Consider the following 21,079-nt stretch of genomic DNA (forward strand, 5'->3'; position numbering starts at 1 on the left):
CGGGCGGCTGGGACAAGGGGACAGGAGCCTTCAGCTGACGGGGCTTTCTGGTTTCTCTCCTTGCAGCCGGGCTCTGCGGGTGCTGAGGCTGCTCTGGGCTCTGCCAGGGCCCTGCTGGAGCTCAGCACCGGGCTGCAATCAGCCAAAGGAGAAATGGGGTGCCCTGCAGCACAGACTGGCTTGAGCATTTCAGCAACACAGCTCAAGTCTGCAGAGTGTACACCTCCAAAAGAAAACATGCCATCACCCAAAAATAAAATTGTTCAATAACTTCTGAAATGAAATCAATCTGGGATGACCCCAAAATGACTTTTTGCAGCTTGCTCAAGCAGTAGCTCAGCCCTTCTCTGAACTGTTCTCTCCCCCACCTGCCTTTTACTTCCCAACTGCTCCCTCTTTTCCCCCAGTGAGTTCCCAGCCCATTCCTGTCTCCATCACACTGTTCCCTTCCTTGGTGCCCCTCACCATGAGGAAGGCTGAGCCCCAGGCTTAGGGACTCATCCTGTCACTGGCTGAGGAGCAGCAATGTCTGAGAGGTCTGGTGGGATTTTAGTGTCATTCAGAGCTGCTCTCCAGCCCCCAGCTCTCCTCACTGCTGAGTTCCCACTCCCTTTTCCTCGTCCTTGCAGCAGGATGAGCTCTGTGAATCCCCTGGAGCCTCCCCACTCTTCCCAGCCCACGCACCCACCTCAGCTAGGTTGAAGCTGCAGCTTCTGTGTCCCCTCTGGCACACCAGTGCAGTCTCCTGTGCAGGGAGCCCCAGCCCCAGAGCACAGCACTCAGCAGTGCAGTCGGGGCTGGAGCAGCTGCCCTGCAGCCCTGCCTTGGCTCTTTGTGGCAGGGAATGCTCCCTGTTTGCAGCTGTCCCTGCAGGATGGCCCCAGGGCAGAGCCCAGCCGGGCTCCCACTGCAGCCCCTGAAGCTTGGGGCAGACAGTGGTCCCAGAGCTGAGGTTCACAGGGAGCTCCCGGAGCTGTGCCTCGCACTCTGTTGCCGTGTCCCCGTGCAGGCTGGCTTGTACGGGGTGAATGTACCAGCCCTGCTTTGACTGACAGGGGCCGGGCCCATCACATCTCTCCCAAGGCTGCAGGCATTGCCCAGGCCAGAATCTGAAGGGGCACAGAGATCAGAGCAGTGAAATCATCCAGACTGGGTTTTGAAAGGCTTTAGAAGGAAGGGCTTGAGAATAAACGTGCTCTGTTTGCCTCACGAACATCGGGGTGAGTGGTCTCTTTGGCTCCAACCCACTTTCCTCCCTGAGCCAACGTTACCCACTCCCTCACACATCCCCCCCGTGCCTTCCCACTGCCTTGTCCTGTCAGGGCTCCCACAGCCCCTCATCCCTTCGTGGCCCCGTCCCCTCAGGGTCTCCCCAGCCCGGCCAACCTGCCCGGCAGCAGCGCCGCAGCCCCACAGGAGCTCCAGAGGAGCCCCACCAAGAGGCACCTGGGAGCCCTCAGCAATCCAGCCAGCAGCACACGGGCAGGAGGACACGGATGGCGCTTCCTGGCTGGGACAGGGCTTGTGGCCATCTCCAGGCACCGCTCTCACAGAGATCCCCACACCTCCAGCCCCTGCCCATCTGCTCTGTGGGCAGCACAAAGGCTTCAGCAGAGCCACCAAAGGCCAAGGGGCTTCTGGCCATTTTCCCTGCAACCCTGCAAGCCTGGGCAGCTTGCTGAGCCCAGGAACCCTTTTCTCCCTCTTCCCCTAGGCCCTGCAGAGCCTGGGCAGCCAAAGAAAGATCCTGGGAGTCTGTCTATTACAACACATCCTATATTTATACGCTAAAGAAAAACAAAAAGAAAGAAAAGAACAATCTTAAAGAAACTAAACATTCCTGCTGGCTCAGGTGGCCCCAGCAGACAGAGCCTCTGGGATCAGCTCTCTGCAGAGCTCCAGCAGCGCAGCCAGCCGAGCTCCGACAGACGAGGCCGTCTCCTCCATGCCCTGCAGAGCCGATCCTGCAGGTTGTCAAAGATGGAATAAGGAGCTCTCTCTGCTTCCTGGAGGATGTACAATGTTTGAAATGCCAGGCTTGCGACGGTGACACTGGTGTCATTTTCCAAGCCTTCAAGGGCTGAAAGAGAGAGGAACAGAGCCATGGTCAGTTCCCACATCTGAGGGGACCCGAGGGGACTCTGTGCCAGGGCCATCCCAGCCGGCTCTGGCCATGGCCAGCAGGGAGCAGGGACCAGCCGGATCAGCCCGAAGCTGCTGGCCACGAATCCCCCAGGTGCCCTGAAAGCTCTGTGTGCTCTGCCCACGCCGGCCCTGGTCCGCACAGGGAGCAGAGCCCTCCGCAGCCGGGGCAGGGCTCGCAGCTCCCCCGGCAGCCCCCGCTGGCAGCCCCCTGCCCTCACTCACCCTCAGAGAGGAGCTGGAGCTCTTCCTTCCTCCCCCTCAGGTGCCGCCCGGCCGTCCCTGGGAACACAGAGCCTGTCAGGCCCAGGGCACAGCTCCCTGCCAGTGGCGCCGCCAGCCCTGTGCCCACACGCCCTCCTGGCCCAGCTCGTGGCTCACCCATGAACCTGACGGCCGCCTCTCGCAGGGGCTCCTGTGGGCTCTGCAGGTAGGGCAGGGCCCGGCGCAGGTGCTCGGCCACGCTGCTGCTGTCCTCTGCCAGCTGGAGAGAGCGGCAGGAGGGAAGGGTTGGCCCCGCAGCCCCCCGGGCCGGGGCTCCATGGGCACCCGGCTGGGGCCGCAGGAGCCTGGAGCAGAGCCCGCGCGGCCTCGGGCTGCAGCAGCGGGCAGGGGCACAGCTGCCAGCCCGCACACCGAGCACCGCGCTCAGGGGCTGCTCCAGGCTGGGGCTGCGGCTTCCCGGCCCTCCTTACCAGGCACTCGGTGAACTGGCACAGCTTCTGGTTCTGCACCAGCTCTCCAAGATCCCTCCTCTTGAGGAACTCGGCCGCACAGAGCAGCGTTTCCTGAGAAGCCTGGAGAGCAGCAGAGACGCGGAGATGGCCCCAGAGCCCAGGGCGCAGGACCCCGTCCCTGTGCCAAGGCCAGCAGGAGCTGCAGCCTGCGAGGCGCCAGGGCAGGGCCAGCCCAGCCCCTGCCAGGGGCCAGCGGCAGCTGCCGAGTCCTCACCTCTGCCACTCGCTGGTTCTCATCGTGGCAGTGCAAGGAGAGTGGCAGCAGGCTCTGGCGCACGTGTGCCTTCAGGACCTTTCTCTCCTCTTCCGGAAAAAAATCCAGCATCTCCCGGAAGATAAAGAGGGAGCACAACTGCACCTGGTTGTCCTCCTGTAGGAAAGGAAGGAAGAAAGGCCTCAGCGTCAGCTGCTTCAGGCCCACCTGGGCACAGCCTGTGAGTGCACAGGGCACAAAGTGTGCGGGCAGCACCCGCTGGCCGTGGCTGGAGGCACAGAGCCTTACGTTGTCAAAGAGTGGCAGGAGCGCCTCAGCCAGCTGCAGGGCGAGGGCGCTGGTTATTGGGGCACCATTGCACAGGAACAAAGCCCTGAGGAGAACCGTGGTCATCCTGAGCATGACGCTGTCATCTTCCTGCAGGAGCTCCACCAGCCTTTCATGCAGGCTCCACATCCTAATGGCCATCTATTTGTGGAACACAAGTATGTGAAACACCATCCTGCTGCCACAGGGCCCAGGGGCCCAAGGCCTGTGCCAAAGCCCTGGGGCAGCTGCAGCAGGAGGCAGGAGAGCTGGCAGCAGCTGCCCCAGTGCCCCAAGGCCAGCCCAGCCCAGGGACTGCCTTCCCCAGCCCCACGCTGGCAGCACGGCTTCAGCCCCTGCGCTCTTCTCACCGAGACACTGGTGGTGCCGAGCGCCACGAGGCCTCGGAGCGCCAAGCGACGCCTCCCCCTGCACTCGCCCTGCAGGTGCTTGGACAAGAACTGCAGGACGCTGTCCCGGCACTCACTCACGTTCAGGCGCTCCAGGATCTGAAAGGCACAGGCCGGTGACGGGGGAGCGGCCGGCGGGAGCCCAGAACCGCCCAGGGCCGGGCCCAGGCAGCAGCACAGGGCGCGGGCTCCGTCCCAGGCACTGCGGCCAAGAGAGGGCAGAGAGCCGGGAGGCAGCTCAGCGAGGCAGCGCCGGCCTTCAGGCTCACCTCCACAAGGAACGCCAGGGCAGCCAAATCCCGGCACGGCGTGTCCTTGCTGAGCAGCGCGAGCAGGTGGAATGCAATGGCGGAACACGCGGCTTCGGATGCGCGGTGCATTTCTCTGACAGGAGGAAACAGGAGCCAAAGCCCTGAGCCAGTGGGGGCAAACCTCTCCCAGGACTGCCTCACAGAGCTCTGGCCTTTCTCCACCACCCTGCAAGGGGCAGCTGAGCCCTCTGGGAGGTTGCTGCTCTTGGGCACGCTCCTCTCCCAGCCTTTTGCAGCCTCCTTGGCCGTCCCTTGGTGACAAGGCCTTCTGGCCCACGGCCACGGGGACTGTGTGGGGCACCTCGGGCACAGGGCACACATGCCGGGGACAGCTGGGGAGCAGGGGGTCTCACCTGGCCAGCACACCCACAGCACAGTGGTGGGTGTCAGCACAGAGCAGTGTGTCCCAGCCATGCTTGTCTTCCACGGCCACCACCACATCCTCATAGTGCAGTCGGCAGAGCAGGGCCTTGAGGGTCTGCTCTGCAAAGCTGTGCACAGAGCAAAGCTGAGGTTACACTGGGAGCACTGGCCCCTGCCCTGGGCACATGGCAGGGACAGGAGGACTGGCATGGAGCACCTGCTGGGGCTGGTGGCAAGGCCGTGTTGCTGCTGGCATCCCTTCCAGAAGGTATCGACCTCCTCTGGCACATCCAGAGTGCTGAAGAGCACTTGGAAGAGCAGATGCACAAAGAGGCCGGGGAAATGCACGGTGACTACATGTGGCACACAGGGCAGCTGGAGGATCTTCCACATCACCACGGTTGCCTGCAAAGGACAGAGCAGCCCGAGACAGCGCTCAGTGCCGAGGTGTCCGTGTGGCAGGGCCCGAGCATGGGAGGGAGATGCCCAGAGAGACGCAGGGGGAGCACCGGGCCTGGTGACCCTGGAGCTGCCCCGAGGCCAGGTTTCAGCCCAGCGCCTGAGGCAGGGAGACGCCGTGGGGGAGGGAGGATGGAGAGCTGCTGGAGAGGTGGCCTTGGGGCCAGCAAAGGCAGAAACTCACAGCCAGGGCAAGGACAGCCGTGTGGTCCCCATCGGAGGTGCATGTGCTGTGCTCTGGCCAGCTCCCCAGCACATCGAGGAGCACGAGCATGGCCGGCTCTGCAGTCCTCAGCGAGCACATGATGTTCTTCCACATGGCCAGAGCAGCTCTGTGGGGTCAGAGCTCTGTCTCAGAGGAGTCTGGGACACAGCAGCGTGGCCTGGGCGGCAGCGGGGAGCTGAGCTGCTCTGCCAGCCCTGCCTCTGCCCACTGCCCCTCACCAGCAACATGCAGGCAGCCCAGCCCTGTGGGGACTGGCCCCTGAGGGGCAGGGGGGAAGCATGGCAGCACGCTGGGGGGCTGGCAGGGGCCAGGGCTGGCAAAGGGAGCAGCCAGAGGGCCCTGGAATTCTCTGTTTGTCAGACACCTGGCACAGGCTGCACAGGGGGAAGGGCTGCTGAGCCCTGAGCCCTCCGGGCAGGTGGGCCCCGTACCTGTCACACAGTGGGGCCACACGCAGGAGAGCCATCACCACGTCAGAGGGCTGTGCCTCTGTCAGATCCAGAAGGGGCCTGTACAGATTGTATTCAGGAAACTCATTGGCCATGAGCCACTGGTGGATGAACCTCACCATGGCCGGCACCTGGAGAAGGCAGGGGAGACTTGGAAAGCTGCTGGAGGAAGGAATGTGCCCGGCTGCCCCAGAGAAGTGCTTCCCTTGCCACCACACTGCCATGGCCTCAAAGGCTCCCAGGGAGCAGCAGGCATGGCTTGGGAGGCCAAGCAATTGCTGGGAGGAGAAAAGCCAGGCCACAGGCTGCTCACTTGCTCTGGGCTGGAAGGACCCTCCTCCACAAGCATATCCAGCAGGGCAGCGCTGCTCTTGGTTTTGAAGATGGGAGAGTAGACTCTGAACACGGTGCCCATGGCGCTGGTCTCTTCCTCCCGAATCCTCTTCATGAATTTGCAAACCATCTGCAGCAGAAGGGCAAGAAGCCCGGGATGCTGCATGGAGTGCTCCGAGCACAGCGCTGGGCTGAGCAGTGCCAGCAGGCCCAGCCCAGGTGGGGATGGCTGCAGGTACCTGCGCTGTTCTGCGGAAGCGGCCACGGCTGCGTTCCTGCTCTCGTGTGCGCTGCACGGCTGCACCTGGCAAAGAGCGAGCGCAGCCCGAGCTGAGGGGCTGCGGGAGAGGCCGGAGAACACAGCCCAGCCCTGCACAGCCCAGGCAGGGACAGCCCCGCGACGGCCCAGGGCACGGAGCACGGCTGTGGGGTGTCTGCCCGGCCCCTATTCCATCCTGTCCATGGGCATGGCCCCAGGGGATGGGATGGGATGGGATGGGATGGGATGGGATGGGATGGGATGGGATGGGATGGGATGGGATGGGGCCAAGCTGGCTGCAGGCACCAGACCTGCAGCCCAGCTCTGCCACTCACCCTTCTGCAGTGGCTGGAACTGCTCCAGCTCTTCAGGCTGCTGTGCTGGGGCAGCTCCAGGGCCTTCTTTCTCCTCCTTCCCCCAGGCCAGCTTGGGCACGCTCGCAGGTCTGTGCTCTACGTCACTGCCTGGATTCATGGCTACTTGCAGAAGGTGAAAAGGAAAAGGTTCGAGTCAGCAAGTGCTGCAGTCGTGCCTTGAGGGCACCTGCAAGAGTGAAGTCTTGGCAAGGCTACAGGACAGCAAGTCCTGCACTTTGCTCTTGGGGGCTCCAGCCACAAGGACAGGAGACTCCTGTCAAGTATGGTGCAAAGCAAATGCCATGGTCTGCCCTCGAGGGCAGCTGCGGAAGAGATGCCTCAGGAAGGCCAGGGGTCACCAAGTGCTCTGGTCTGGCCACGAGCTCACCTGCAGGAGTAATACCTCGGGAAAGCTCCGGGTCAGCAAGGAACAAGTGGCTGTGCGAGGGCTCCTCACAGCACCGCTCTCTCCCGTCCTGTCTCGTCGTGTGCACCAAGCACTCTGGCGTGGCCTTGTCACTGCCAACACCTCTGCCAGAGTGTGTCACAAAGGGCCCTTGGAATCCCTGTCCCGTTCCATTCCACGGTGACCATGCTGCACCGTGTCACCAAGGGCCCTTGGATCCCCTGTCCCGTTCCATTCCACGGTGACCATGCTGCACCGTGTCACCAAGGGCCCTTGGATCCCCTGTCCCATTCCATTCCACGGTGACCATGCTGCACCGTGTCACAAAGGGCCCTTGCACGCACTGCCACCTGCCCTGGGGCCACCCCCAGCCCCCCAGAGTGGCCCAGGTTGGAAGGAATGCCTTGCCCCAGGTGTGTCAGACAGCCCAACAGGATCTTTGGGAAGGGCTCAGCCCATCAGCAAACGCTGCCCTGCTCTGCGGGCTCAGAGCAGCAGGAGCCCCCGCAGCTGCCGACGCAGCCACGGTGGGAAGGGCACGGGGCCTCCACAGAAGCTGGCACGGCCTCCTCGGGACACGTCCCACATGGTGGCCATCCTGAGCACGGCCCTGGGACACAGACCAGGAACGTGTGGGCCAGGGCAGGAATGCTGCTCTGAGCCGTGGGGCCCGGGCAGCGCTGACAGCAGCAGGTGAGGCACAGTCCCCGCCCGAGCAGAGTTCCCCCTGTCAATCATGGTAACACCTCACCCTTCTTTTCTGTATAAAATTCTGTGTATTGTTCTCTGTCACCCATCTGCAAGGGCCCTTTGCAAACATGGTGACAGAGGACAGCGTGCATCGAATTTACACTGGAGCTGCAGCATTCCCCTCCAGGAACTGTTAGGGGAGAACTCAGGCCACAGGCATAATGCTTCTTGGTTACAAATTGACCTTATCTCTAAGAGCAGAAAGCTATTTAACCCTGAGCCCATTTAACCCTTAGAGAAAAACCCAGTTTTAAAAAACAACCTTTCAGCACTTGATCCCTTGGAGAAAAACCGAATTCCCAGAAAACAGTCTGTAAACAGAAAACCTGTTTGTAAACATGAGAAATAATTTGTAAACAAATCAAGTCCTTATATGAACTGTCCATGAGGCAGGTGATAATTTGTAATGCTGTTTGTGGTTTCCAGTGTCCATATTTTAGGCAGCTGTATTGTACTGTTGTAGGATTTATTGTAAAACATGAGAACAGACTCAGAGGGGAGGAGGGTGTACCCTCAATCCAACCCCTTTCCCCTTTTTTCTTTGTATAAGAAATAATAATAGGAACAGAACATGGATTTTGAATACTACTAACTTATGCAAACTTTCATACACGTTTACTGATAATATTTTTCTTTACCAGCCAGGTTCAGGGTGAAGAACTTGATTGGGAGATGTTTTGATCAGGGCAAGGAACTTGGTTGGGAGACATTTTCTGTATTTATATTTTATCTAGTGCAAACCATATACTTTTTTCCCTTTGTTAGAAATTTTGTTATTGACTTTAATACCTGACTTTTAACTTTTGAAATTATGACAAGTGGCAGAATTTCAGTGAAAAAACTTTGCAACTGCAATTTGCTTATGATAAATCCATGTTCTATGTGTACCTCAGTGGATATTCTTTGAATCATACCAGTTTATCTTGAAGCAATGCAAGAATAATTACTAGAATATTAAGAAAAGACATGTTAATACACATACTAGGACTTCTTTAAGACAATGATTTACTAAAATATGAATATAAATCTAATATCGATCTCCACCTGAGACAGACAAAAACTCTCTAAGATTTTAAAGTTAGAAAGTGTATGTTTATTGAGACAGCCGGGCAGTACGTGGGATAATTCCCTAATGCACACTGCAAAAATCACAGGTATTACAAAGCTTTTTTATTTACAGAAGTCTTGAATACACAAAATATGAATGCATATTCATATCCCTGTCACTTCCTCTGCTCCACTTCATATGCTAATTGGCAAAAAGGCAATTAAGCATGTGTGGTTCTGTTCCCTGAAATGACTCGGGGGTCCATTTTGGGGAAGGTTCTCCAAAATGAAGAAGTAAAATAAGTCTTCCTCGTTCTGACCTTTCTGCCTTTCCCATGCACACGTGACAAATGAATCCTTGCCGTTTCCCTGTGCTTAATGAATCCCTAAAGTATGGGAAGTCTGCAACTGTTTTTGTGTCCCTGAAATCTGTTGATCACATCCTGTTTCTCATGATAAGCACAGCTACCCAAACATAAAGCTGGCAAGCAATGAGTTAATAGATCCTGGATATCTTATCTAAGATCCAGCTACTGTTAACTATGAACAAAGCCGATTTATCTACTTCTGCTAAGTCAGCAACATCCAATTTAACTATCATCTTAACTTTCCTAAAATTCTTAATTCTTCAAAATTAATGTCTCACCGGGAATGGGGACAGGGAATGGGAATGGGGACAGGGAATGGGAATGGGGACAGGGACAGGGAATACAGTACAGGCATCAAGAAAGGGGTCTGGATTGGGATGGGAGCAGGACGGGAATGGGACAGGGGGGACACAGGAACAGGAAGGGGCCAGGGGAGTATGGAAGGGGAGTAAGGAATGGGGCAGCCGCTGCAAGGGGACGAGGCATTGGGATGGGGCACATGGGGACAGTTGCAGGGCAGGGGGTCCTTGACCAGCTGCCCAGAACCTCCACCAGGGTCTCCCAGGGCAACTGGAGCCGCTCAGCCTGGGGTGCCCAAAGCCCTGAGCAACCCCCAGGTCCCTCCCAGGAACCCTCAAGTCCCTCAAACCCAGCATCCCCCACATCCCCTGCAAGACCCCCCCCTCCATGTCCCCATCCTTGTCTTAGCTCAACATCTTTATTTTTACCTGCTTTTAAGAGTTTTGAAAGGGCAAAGAGAAATGAAAAGAAAATCCAGGCCACGGGGAGCCAGGAGGATGTGGATCCCCCCAGCTGGGTGTCTTCCCAACATGGATCAGCAGCACCACGGGTCACCAGGACTCTGCCCACCGGGGCTCACTGGGGATCATCCAGGAACGATCCTCCTGTGGGGGATGGAGCTGGAGCAGCGCACGGAGCTCTTCCCACACTGGGGCACTCGCAGGTCTGCCCTTCGTGGTGCCTCTGCTGGTTTGGGGTCAAGGCTGAGCTGTGTGATGAGCTCTTCCCGCACCTGAGACACTCGTAGGGCATGAGACATCCCCAGGAACAGAGCTGGGATGTGCCCTGGTGCTTGGGACATCACCAGGAGCGGGGCTGGGATGTGCCCTGGTGCCTGGGACATCATCAGGAACGGGGCTGGGATGTGCCCTGGTGCCTGGGACATGACAAGGGGCGGTGCTGGCTGGGGTTTGTTTGGTGCCTGTGCAATCCCAAGGGCAGTGTCACAGCGGGGCAGCTCTCAGTGTCCCCAGCAGGTCACAGTGTCCAGGGCAGCCCGTGCCAGTGGTCACTGCGCACACGGGGCAGGCTGGGCTGGACAGGGGACGGGGCAGAAACGCTGCCCCGGGGCTGGGGTCTCCCCCTGCCTCTGGGGCCCAGCCCCTGCTGGGAGCGCCTTGGGCAGGGCACGGGGCTGCTGCCGGGCCAGGGGGACAGGCCGTGCCCCCTATCCCCTGCTGCTGGGCCAGGGGGACAGGCCGTGCCCCCTGTCCCCTGCTGCTGGGCCAGGGGTGTTATGGACAAATTCAATTGGGGAGGCTAATTATAGATAAATCAATTAACAAGAATTTATTAAGCAAGCGGTATTAAGCAAAAGAACAGTGCTGGGTGGCCAGGGAGCCTCTGCTCTGCCACGGCGCACCTTCCCCCTTTGACCTTTTTGGTTTTATAGTCCCTTTTTTATTTCCAGTTGACGTATTTTCTCTCGATGCACTCTGCGCCGATGCAATTGGTTCCTGGGGGGGTCTTTTTTTCTGCCCTTGGTGGTCATAGGAATGAAGGCTCCTCATCTTCCTTGCAGATTGTCCTTGGCCTAAAAGTTATCTTGTATATAATTAGTTACAGAGTCTTCTATGCTAGTTGAATTCCCGATTCAGTTCAAATTCTTATCTCCTTTATCGCTCGTTTTGATGAACAAAGACCTTTTTATTTATTACAGTACCCCCTTTTTCTCTTTACCAATTTGTTCATTAAAATGCTTTAACTCTTGGTAGATTAAGACCAGGGTTTCATCTACTTCTAAGTCCCTGGGCAGTGTTTCCTACCTATCTCTAATAAGCATTAGATGAGCTGCCTCTAGTCTTCCTTTTACAATGTCTATGATTTTATTAAAAATGTAAGGTTTGAAAGTTAAACTTTGTAACAACAATATTACAGGACCTGCAATCCCCCTTATACAGAATTTCTCCTTGGGTGCCATACCCCGGAGTTTTGCACCCCTCAGGGTACCATGAGACCTTTAAAAATTTATCTGGATGGGTGACAGCCAAGGCGGTTGCTATGGTTTCACAGCCCCAATACTCACACAGATATTCCCCAGGATAATGACAATATCCCCTCCCAGGATTGGAACCAGGACACCAATAGGTAGCCTGGAGTTCAGGTTTACTCCATCCCCACATAGAGTTTACCAAGTCTTTGTTAGTAACAAAAAAATGGGAGCTACAGTGGTGGCATTATGCTTAACAACTTTCCCTTGGTCTGTTTTGGTCAGAGTCCAATTAAATGGCTGGTGTGCATAGTCCCCTTGTACAGGCCAGGTACAACATATAACTAATAGGCACAGGATTTGCCAGCAAGGGTGGAGTCCAAACCGCCCCAGGGTTTGATTATCATTATCTCCCCATTCCCAGTGTTTGTTTTGACATGTTATTGCCGGGCTCACCTTTACCCTTGGGAGATCAGTATCCTTGAGGCAGTTCTTGAAATACTTTGAATTGTCCCAGTCTGAGGGCTCTTTCCTCCACCGCTTCTCATCCCTCTGCCTCGCTCGCCAACTCGGTTACTCCGGGCCGCGAGGCGCACCATCTTCTCGGAGCAAGGATATTCTTCAGGAGGACCCAAACTCTGTTTTTGTTGCCTCTTTTTGAATGATTCCCAGCTTTTATCCTTCACTTGTGGTGAGTCACACTGAATCCCAGGTAAAGTTTTCCGGCAATTCCCTTTGATAATTTGAACAATTAGGGGAATTGGTTCATTGGAATGGAAACAGCAATTTTCAGGCCTAGCCCCCTTAGTAAACACCTCCCACCACTCTTGGGATTCCCTTGGTAGGGTCCCATTCTCTTCTCCAATCCTTAGGACTGACTCTGTCAGTTCTCTTTCTAACTGATAACACCTTTACAAATACCCCTAGGAGGAGTGCCTCTGTAACTATGGACCCACCACCGTTCCTGGCAAATTTTACAAATATAGCATACAAAAGGGTAACAATCACAATCCTTATTTGTACAATATACTCTAAAATCATTAGTTATAGGATATCCATAGTCCAGTATCTCACTCTACCAGCTGGTTGGTACAATTCTTACTGAGTCCATTCAGTCCATTTAAATGTGACCTTAAGGTCCCCGGGCTGGCTGGTTATTCTCCAGGGCTCTTGGGCAGCAGCAGGAATCGCTCCCTTTATTCGGCTCGCATGGGTCCATCCCTTCTCGGCGGTTCTGACTGCAGTTTCTGTAGTGAGTAAAACAACATAGGGGGCTTCCCAGTTTGGGGGTAGTGAGGTTTCTTTCTAGGTTTTTTATTAACACCTTATCACCTGGATTTATAATATGGATTGCTAGGTCTAAAGGAGGTTGTTGCACTAGTAACTCGGCTCTTCTAAGCCCTTCCCGAGCCTTCACAAGTTGCATGACATATTGGCTAATTCACAAATTGTATGACATATTGGCTAATTTGTTGATTACTTATTTCAGGGTGATCTATAGGAGAATCCATGTCATAAGGCATCCCATAAAGCATTTCAAATGGAGAAATTCAAATATCGGTTCTGTGCTGAGTTCTTATATTTAACAAGGATAAAGGTAAACATTTTTACCCAAGATAACTGTGTTTTATACATCAATTTAGTTAGTTGCTTCTTAATTTTCCCATCTACCCTTTCCACTTTACCCAAGCTTTGTGGATGCCAGGGTGTATGATATTGCCACTTTGTTCCTAGAGCTGTAACTACTTCTTTAATTGTTTTAGAGGCAAAGTGTGGCCCTCTGTCTGAGTCTATTACTTCTGCTAGTCTGTAATGGGGGATTATCTCTTCTAATAGTATTTTTACTACTGTTTGTGTAGTTACCTTGGAGGTAGGGAATGTCTCTACAAAGTGAGTCAAGTGATCTATTATCACCAATAAGTGTTTATACCTTCCTACTTTAGGCAAATCAGTAAAATCTATTTGAATGTGGGAAAACGGTCTATGTGCCAATTCCCGCGCCCCCCATTTCCCACACCACTCAGGATTTCTCACACCTGGGTCTACTCCTGGGTCAGGGGTCTCTTCAGCCCCTCTAGAAATCTCAGCCCTCATTCTAGAGAGACTGCAGACTGTAGAGAGAAAGCTTACCAGATTAAACACCAGGAAGATGGTCTCTTTAACAGTCAGGGGAAATGGAACATTCTCTAATAGGGGGCTGAGAGATTCAGAGGAGAAGAAGGAAAGCAACGGCTGAAAAGCCTCATCCCCTGCTTCCCCTCTAACAAACTGGCTGCACAACCATGACCATGAGCCATGCATTCCTGGAACAGACTTCAGCACCTTCATAAACCCCTGAAAGCCATTACACCCAAGCCCAACCTGATGGATATTCTGGTCAGTGCCCTTCTACTGCAAAAACTACGTATTAGGGACAATACCAGAGCTATTCCTGGATAAGAAAATAAACCTAGGGACCATAGAGGGATTAAGATCTCAAAAAACCCTAGGGACCAGAAACACATACAGGCCTCCACTCTAAAAGACACTATGAATTCAAACAACATAGCCAGTAACTGCTCCATACTAACAGAAAGTAATTGGAACCAAAATATTATTAGAACGGGGTTTGTTTTTTCACTCTCTCCAGCCATGAGATGGGCAGCAAAATATTTGTCCTAGTTTAGGGCAAATTTGGGAGAAAAAACTCTGGAAGGAGCCCCCAGAAAACAAATCCCCACGGCCCCTCCCCACCCACCTGATTCAGGAAGAATTTTGTCTGAGAGAAGTGGAAAAGAACCAGTTTACTTAACAAACAAAACCCTTCCCAGCACCAAAAAAATGAACAACACCAGATGTCAACAAAACTCCTTTACCACTCTGAAGAGATGACAAATCCAGAAAGTCTCTCCTGGGGGTGGTCGCCCGGGTCTGGGCGCTGGGGATTGCTCTGGGCACTGGGGATGGCTGCTGCAGATCACAGAGCGCAGGCTCCCGGTGCTCCTCGGGGTTCCCAGGTCCCAGACCAGAGCAGGCTGGATGGTATTCAGGAAAGGGAAAGGGAAAAGAAACAGTCCAGGGAAAGAACTGGACTGCTCAGCTAAACTAACTATGAAGAAAAGGCAAAAGCAGAAGCAAGGAAAAAAAGCAAAGCAAATCAAGGAAAAGCCAGCAAGCAAAGCAAAGCAAGCCAGCCAGCACTGGCCTCTTCTAGACAGCAGACCATGGGGGGAGGTGAGCCGGCTGATAACAAGGCAAAACAAACCTTCACTTTCTGAATCAGTTCTGGGAGCACAGAACAGAATATCAAACATAAACAGAACACACGATTGGAGATACAAACACCATAATGTCACCCTTGGACATTCCACCCCTTATCTCTGTATCTTCAACATCATGTATAAACTCCATCAAGTAAAAACTTCTTTCACTTACTCAAACCTTTGACACTTACACATTTCCTTCTATTTCACTTGCTCAAACCTTTGACACACATTTCCTTCTGTCTCATGTCTGTATGTTTTCATGTACAGACACTGGCAGCAACATCCAGCAAACAGTGATATTTGCCATGAGTCTCACCCCACAATCAGATCCCCCTGAGGTACACATCGTGTTGCTCCATCTCTCTGCATTATCCACCATGTACAACCTGGTCCCTGAGCAAAGACAATCCCACAAATGGGTTTGTCTGTACTTGAGGCAGAATTGCTCCACACTGATTTCCCTAACAAACCTCTGGCATGTGTCACTGGGACTTTATCTCCATCTACTATATTCAGGGGCTCAGACTGGGCAGGACCTGCTCGATTGGTGGAACCTCAGCTGTTAACTAACCAGGTGGCCTTTGCTAAATGTTGCTCCCAATTTTTGAAAGATCCCCCACCCAATGCTTTTAAGGTGGTTTTTAACAGTCCATTGTGCCTCTCCACTTTGCCTGCAGCTGGTGCATGGTTTGGGATGTGGTACACCCACTCAATGCCATGTTCCCTAGCCCAGGTGTTGATAAGGCTGTTCTTGAAATGAGTCCCATGGTCTGACTCAATCCTCTCAGGGGTACCATGCCTACAAAGGACCTGCTTTTCAAGGCCCAGGATGGTGTTACGGGCTGTAGCATGAGACACAGGGTAGCTTTCCAACCATCCAATGGTGGCTTTTACCATGGTGAGCACGTAGCGCTTGCCTTGGCGTGTCTGGGGCAGTGTGATGTGGTCAATCTGCCAGGCCTCCCCATACTTGTACTTGGACCCCTGCCCACCATACCACAGGGGCTTCACCTGCTTGGCCTGTTTGATGGCAGCACAGGTCTCACAGTCATGGATCACCTGAGAAATACTGTCCATGGTTAGATCCACCCCTTGGTCTCGTGCCCACTTGTAGGTGGCATCTCTGCCCTGATGGCCTGAGGTATCACTGGCCCATTGTGCTCGTAGCAACAGTTACTGGTTGAGGCTCACAATCTGGTTTAGCTGCTGGCTTAGGCTCACTGTCTGGGTTAGCTGCTGGCTTAGGCTCCCTGTCTGGTTTAGCTGCTGGCTTCCAGCCGGGGCTGTTGGCTGCAGCCTGAGTGACTGGGATCGCTGCTGATTTATCTCCCTGCCCCCCTTCCTCTGTCTGCTGCCCTACAGTATCTAGCAGGGTGTGATAAGCACATGCCAGGGCCCGGCTCACTGCAATGATCTTTTTCTCCTTAGACTTATCATGGCATTTCTCTTTCAGGTACTTTGCCACCTCAGCTGGATTCTGAATTTGTTCACATGGGAAGTCCCAGGCTATAGGGTCAGAAAATTCCTTTAAGATTTGGCCCATATGCTCCCATTTCTTTCTTGAACTCCCTCACATCTCCTGAGTTGAGAGGTACCTCCACATAACCTATTCCCAGAATTTGGGTTGGTTGTCCCTGCTGACCAGCACTGGGGTTAGGGATCATTCCCAAAGCTACTTCCCTTCATGGATATAGAGCTTGCCCTTCCCTTTCTCTTTCCCCCCTTGTTAGACTACGAGTAATGCAGCGATTTTCCTCAGGGACCGGCTCTGGAATTTCTACCTCTTGGTTATCAAAATCTCTCCCTTGATCTAAATTGGGGTAGACTGTGGGTGGTGCTGGTGGGGGTGGAGGAGGAGGAGGTATGTATGGTAGAGGGGGTGCAGTTGGAACTTCCTCAGGCTTTTTATTTTTCTTTTTCCCTCCCTGGGTGCTTCAGGCAAAAAGTTTTGCTCTTGTTTCCCCCACTATCCAGACAGCAGCATACTTGCTCTCTTCCATATCAAAAGGTTCTCTAGAGTTTACATAAATGTTTAATGCCTGGAAAATCCAGTCCTTGAAGTTTCCAAACACTGGCCAAAATAAATTATCACTACAGATTTGTTTTCCTCCCCATACTTTTATACAATAATGTATCATTTTTGCTCTATCCTTTCCTTTCCTCGAAGGATATTCATCCCAAGATTTTATCATTAGACCTAACGGACTGTCAGGGGGGATCTGGGGAAGCGTTACCGGGGTCCCCGTCCCCATGGAAGCAGAGGGCTTGCTTTTCCTCTGTCCCATCTCCCAGGACACCTTCAGGCACACACACACTCGCGGTCCCTCTTGGTGCCCAGCCCCTCGCGGGCTCTGCAAACCGCACTACTCAGAGCTCTGCCCGTGCCTCGTCCTACAAGGACGTCTCACGCGTTATGTCCTGGGATCCCAGCCCAACCCAGCGGATCCCCACTTTTATACTCACGCTGTCCTGCGTCTTCGCCCGGCTTCGTGCACAAAGATTACGGGGTTACCGGTATCCCTTGTGCTCAATACCGAATTTGGGTTCGTCGGTAAGGGTCTGGGAAGGAAAAGCCTGCACCAGGGCCGCTGCAGAGGCAGCGGGGCGCCTCCCTGATTAGGAATTCCCACCCGGTCGCCCTTATCCGAGTCACGGCACCAAATTTGTTACGGACAAATTCAACTGGGGAGGCTAATTATAGATAAATCAATTAACAAGAATTTATTAAGCAAGCAGTATTAAGCAAAAGAACAGCGCTGGGCGGCCGGGGAGCCTCTGCTCTGCCACGGCGCACCTTCCCCCTTTGACCTTTTTGTTTTTATAGTCCCTTTTTATTTCCAGTTGACGTATTTTCTCTCGATGCACTCTGCGCCGGTGCAATTGGTCGCTGGGGGTCTTTTTTTCTGCCCTTGGTGGTCATAGGAATGAAGGCTCCTCATCTTCCTTGCAGATTGTCCTTGGCCTAAAAGTTAACTTGTATATAATTAGTTACACAGTCTTCTATGCTAATTGCATTACCTACTCAGTTCAAATTATCTCCTTTAACACTCATTTTGATGAACAAAGACCATTTTATTTATTACACCCACACTCTCCCAGTGCCCCCCAGCGTTTCCATCTCTCTGCTGGCCTCGAGCTCCCGGCCCAGCCCCAGCCGCCTGCTCCCATCCAGCTGAGGTGGTTCCAGGGCCAGCAGGAGCTCTCTGTGGTGGCCACTGATGTGGTCCCCAACGGGGACTGGACCCACCAGCTCCTGGTGCTGCTGGAAACCCCAACCCGGGCCAGGCTCACCTCCACCTGTCAGGTGGAGCACGTCAGCCTGGAGCACCCCCTGAGCTGGCACTTGGGTACAGGAGAGGAATTGGTGGTGCTGTGACAGCCACTGGGATGTGCTGGGAGCAACTGGGAGGGAGTTGGAGAGAGTCTGGTTTAAACTGGGAGAGGAGGTTAGGGGTTTGGAAGGGCTAAGAAGGTGTTTGAAGGATACTGGAGAGGGTGGGAGTGGGTTCTGGGGGTCCTGGTGGGCACTGGCAGGGATTTTGGGGGCGCTTGGTTTAAGTGGAAGGAAAAGAGTGAGCCTGAAGGAGTTGGATGGAGATTGGGGATGGAAAAGCAGAGATTGGGATGAGGTTGGTTGTGCTGGGAAGAGACTGGGAGGGGTCTGGGTGAATACTGGTGAGGCTGGGAAGGGACTGGGAGAGGTTTTCGGGGTCCTGGGGCAGAGGGGTCGGCTGGAAGGAGGCTGTGGGATCCTGAGAGGGACAGGAGGGGAGACTCCCAAGTTGGGCTTCGTCTTCCTGGCACTGGGAATCGGGTTCTACCTGTGCAAGAGAGTCTGGGGGGTCCCGGGGGGTCGTGTTCCCCCTCCCTCTGAATGTGAATGCTCCACCCGAGGCCCCCAGCCCGATGTCACCCCCCTTTCTCTGCCCACAGAGTTCCTGAGCCGCCGGCGGCCGCAGCCGTTCCCCATGGCCCCTGGCCCGGCTGGGACCCCCGCTCCATCCCCACGCTGATTTTGGGGGGGTCCTGTGTCCCCCAGTCCTGCTGTCACTCTGTCCCTCCCCGCCTGCTCCCAGTGTTCCCAGTAAAGCTTCCCAGTTAAACCCAGCCCAGTTCATGGGGGCACTGGGGAGGGACTTGGGGGGACCCCACGGCGGGGCCGGCACTGGGCAGGGAGGGCGGGTCCAGGTGGGGAACACTGCCTGCTGCGGGTCTGCCCGGCAACTGGTGAGTCATCAGCCCCGCTCGCTCTCATTGGCTGACTCTTCTCCACCGCGTTCTCTCATTGGCTGAGGAGAGGCCCGGCAGTGCGGAGAAGGAACGGGAGAGATCCCGCCCCGAGCACCGGCACGGGGACAACAGACCCAGCCTGGGCACAGGGAGGGAATTTATTACCAACCAAACCACGGCAGCACCAGGAGAAGGGAAAGAAATCCCTCCAGCACCTTCCCCCACCCAACGGGGATCACCCACAACAGGGTTATCCACCATGGAGAGACGGGGACATCCGAGTTTAGACCAAAACCAATTCTATTGACTGTACCAGGTGTTTATACAGGGATTGACTTGTATGGTGCTTATAGAGGGCTCTGTTTTTGGTAACAATTTCCCATTGGTTACACATTCTTCGTGACATCCAGTAACCTGGGAACATTTATTTTATCACAAAGACTCACACCATGTTGCCTGGTCACTTCTTGCCCAGGGAGACTTCAAATGTGTCTGTGTCTCCCACAGTTTCTGCTCAGTCAGGCCTCAGATATCAGGCCCCTTTATCAGCTCCATTGCTTTACTCTCTGTTTTATTCCCCATACAGGGGCACCAGGGCTCTGCCCAACGGGGGTCACTGGGGATCATCCAGCCCGGATCCTCCCATGGAGGATGGAGCTGCAGGAGCGCACCAAGCTCTTCCCTCACTCTCTTCCCTCACTTCAAGCTCTTCCCTCACTCAGGGCACTCACAGGGCTTCCTTTAGTGGTGCCTCCGTTGGTGTCGGGTCAAGGCTGAGCTCTGCATGAAGCCCTTCCCACACTCCCCACACTTGTAGGGCCTCTCCCCAGTGTGGAAGCGCCGGTGCACGGTGAGGTGGGAGTTTTGCTTGAAGCCCTTCCCACAGTCGGGGCAACGGTAGGGCCTCTCCTCTGTGTGAATCCGCTCATGACTTAGAACACTGGAGCTGGTCCGAAACCTCTTCCCACACTGGGGACACTCGTAGGGCCTCTCCCCAGTGTGGATGCGCTGGTGTTTTCTCAGGTATGAGCTCCACCCAAAGCTCTTCCCACATTCCAAGCACTCATAGGGCCGTTCCCCAGTGTGGATCACTTGGTGTTCGAGGAGGCTAGACCTGTCTTTGAAGTTCTTCCCACACTTCCCACACTCGTAGGGCCTCTCCCCAGTGTGGATTCGCCGGTGCACGGTGAGGGTGAAGTTGTGCTTGAAGGCCTTCCCACAGTCAGGGCAGCGGAAGGGCCTCTCCTCTGTGTGGATCATCTGGTGCTGGATCAGGTGGGATTTCTGTACGAAACCCTTCCCACACTCCCCACATTTGTAGGGCCTCTCCCCGGTGTGGATTCTCTGGTGCAGGATCATGGCTGAGCTGTTTCTGAAGCTTTTCCCACACTCCCCACACTCGTAGGGCCGTTCCCCAGTGTGGATCCTCTGGTGCTGGATCAGGCTGGATCTCCAGCTGAAACCCTTCCCACATTCCAAGCACTTGTGGGGCTTCTCCCTGCCATGAGGCTTCTGCACCAGCTCCGAGCTCTGGCTGGATCTCCGCCCGCCTTCCTGGCTCAGGGTGGCTCTTTCCTCCCTGCAGCTCCCTGGGCTGGGTTTGCAGCTCCTCCTCCTGCAGCATCTCCGGGGCTTTCCCTCCTCCTCCATCCAGCCACGCCCTGGCAATGACAAATCCTGATTTGAGGGAAAAACAAGAGGAGAGCACCTTGGACTGGAGGTTCCTCCTTGCCCAAGTTCATCTCAGGAAGTCATTGGGAATCTTGTGTCTCTAACAACCTCCAAAACACCAAGATTTAGCCCAAAAATCCCACAAACTTCCAAGACACAGACCAAAATCTCCCCAAACATCACAGCTCAGCAAAAACCTCCTCCAAAACATAAAGATTTAGCTGCTACATAAAACCAAAGCACCAACATTTAGCCCAAGCAAGCTCAGAAACACCAAGATTCAACCCATGAAAATCGTGGATCCCCCTCCACAGTCACCTGCTGCATGTGGGGGCAGCAGCGCTCCTGGGGCTGGGGGGAGGGTGGAACCTTCTGCTGCTTCCTCTTTCTGCTCCTTCTCCTCCTGTGTCTCTCCTCTTCCTCACACTCCTCTTGCTCCTGCTATTCCTCCTTCTCCTGCACAATCCCACCCTCTCCTGCCACCTTCATCGTCTGACTATTTTGTTCCTCAAGCCTGCTTCTCCTTCCCTTCTCCTCCTGCCCCCAGGCCCAGCACCCACTGCCGGC

General features: G+C 54.6%; 1 protein-coding gene across 1 annotated transcript in view; it reads right to left on the reverse strand.

The window, feature by feature from the left end:
* The window catches only part of LOC144247621 (uncharacterized), a 334,658-nt gene that overhangs the window by 223,253 nt on the left and 90,326 nt on the right, over positions 1-21,079 (reverse strand). Inside the window, exon 3 of the mRNA XM_077788930.1 lies at positions 19,593-20,339. Coding sequence (XP_077645056.1) covers positions 19,593-20,339 — 747 coding nt within the window. The remainder of the gene's footprint in view (positions 1-19,592; positions 20,340-21,079) is intronic.

The sequence above is a fragment of the Lonchura striata genome, chromosome 29 (assembly GCF_046129695.1).
Source record: "Lonchura striata isolate bLonStr1 chromosome 29, bLonStr1.mat, whole genome shotgun sequence".
Lineage (NCBI taxonomy): Eukaryota > Metazoa > Chordata > Aves > Passeriformes > Estrildidae > Lonchura > Lonchura striata.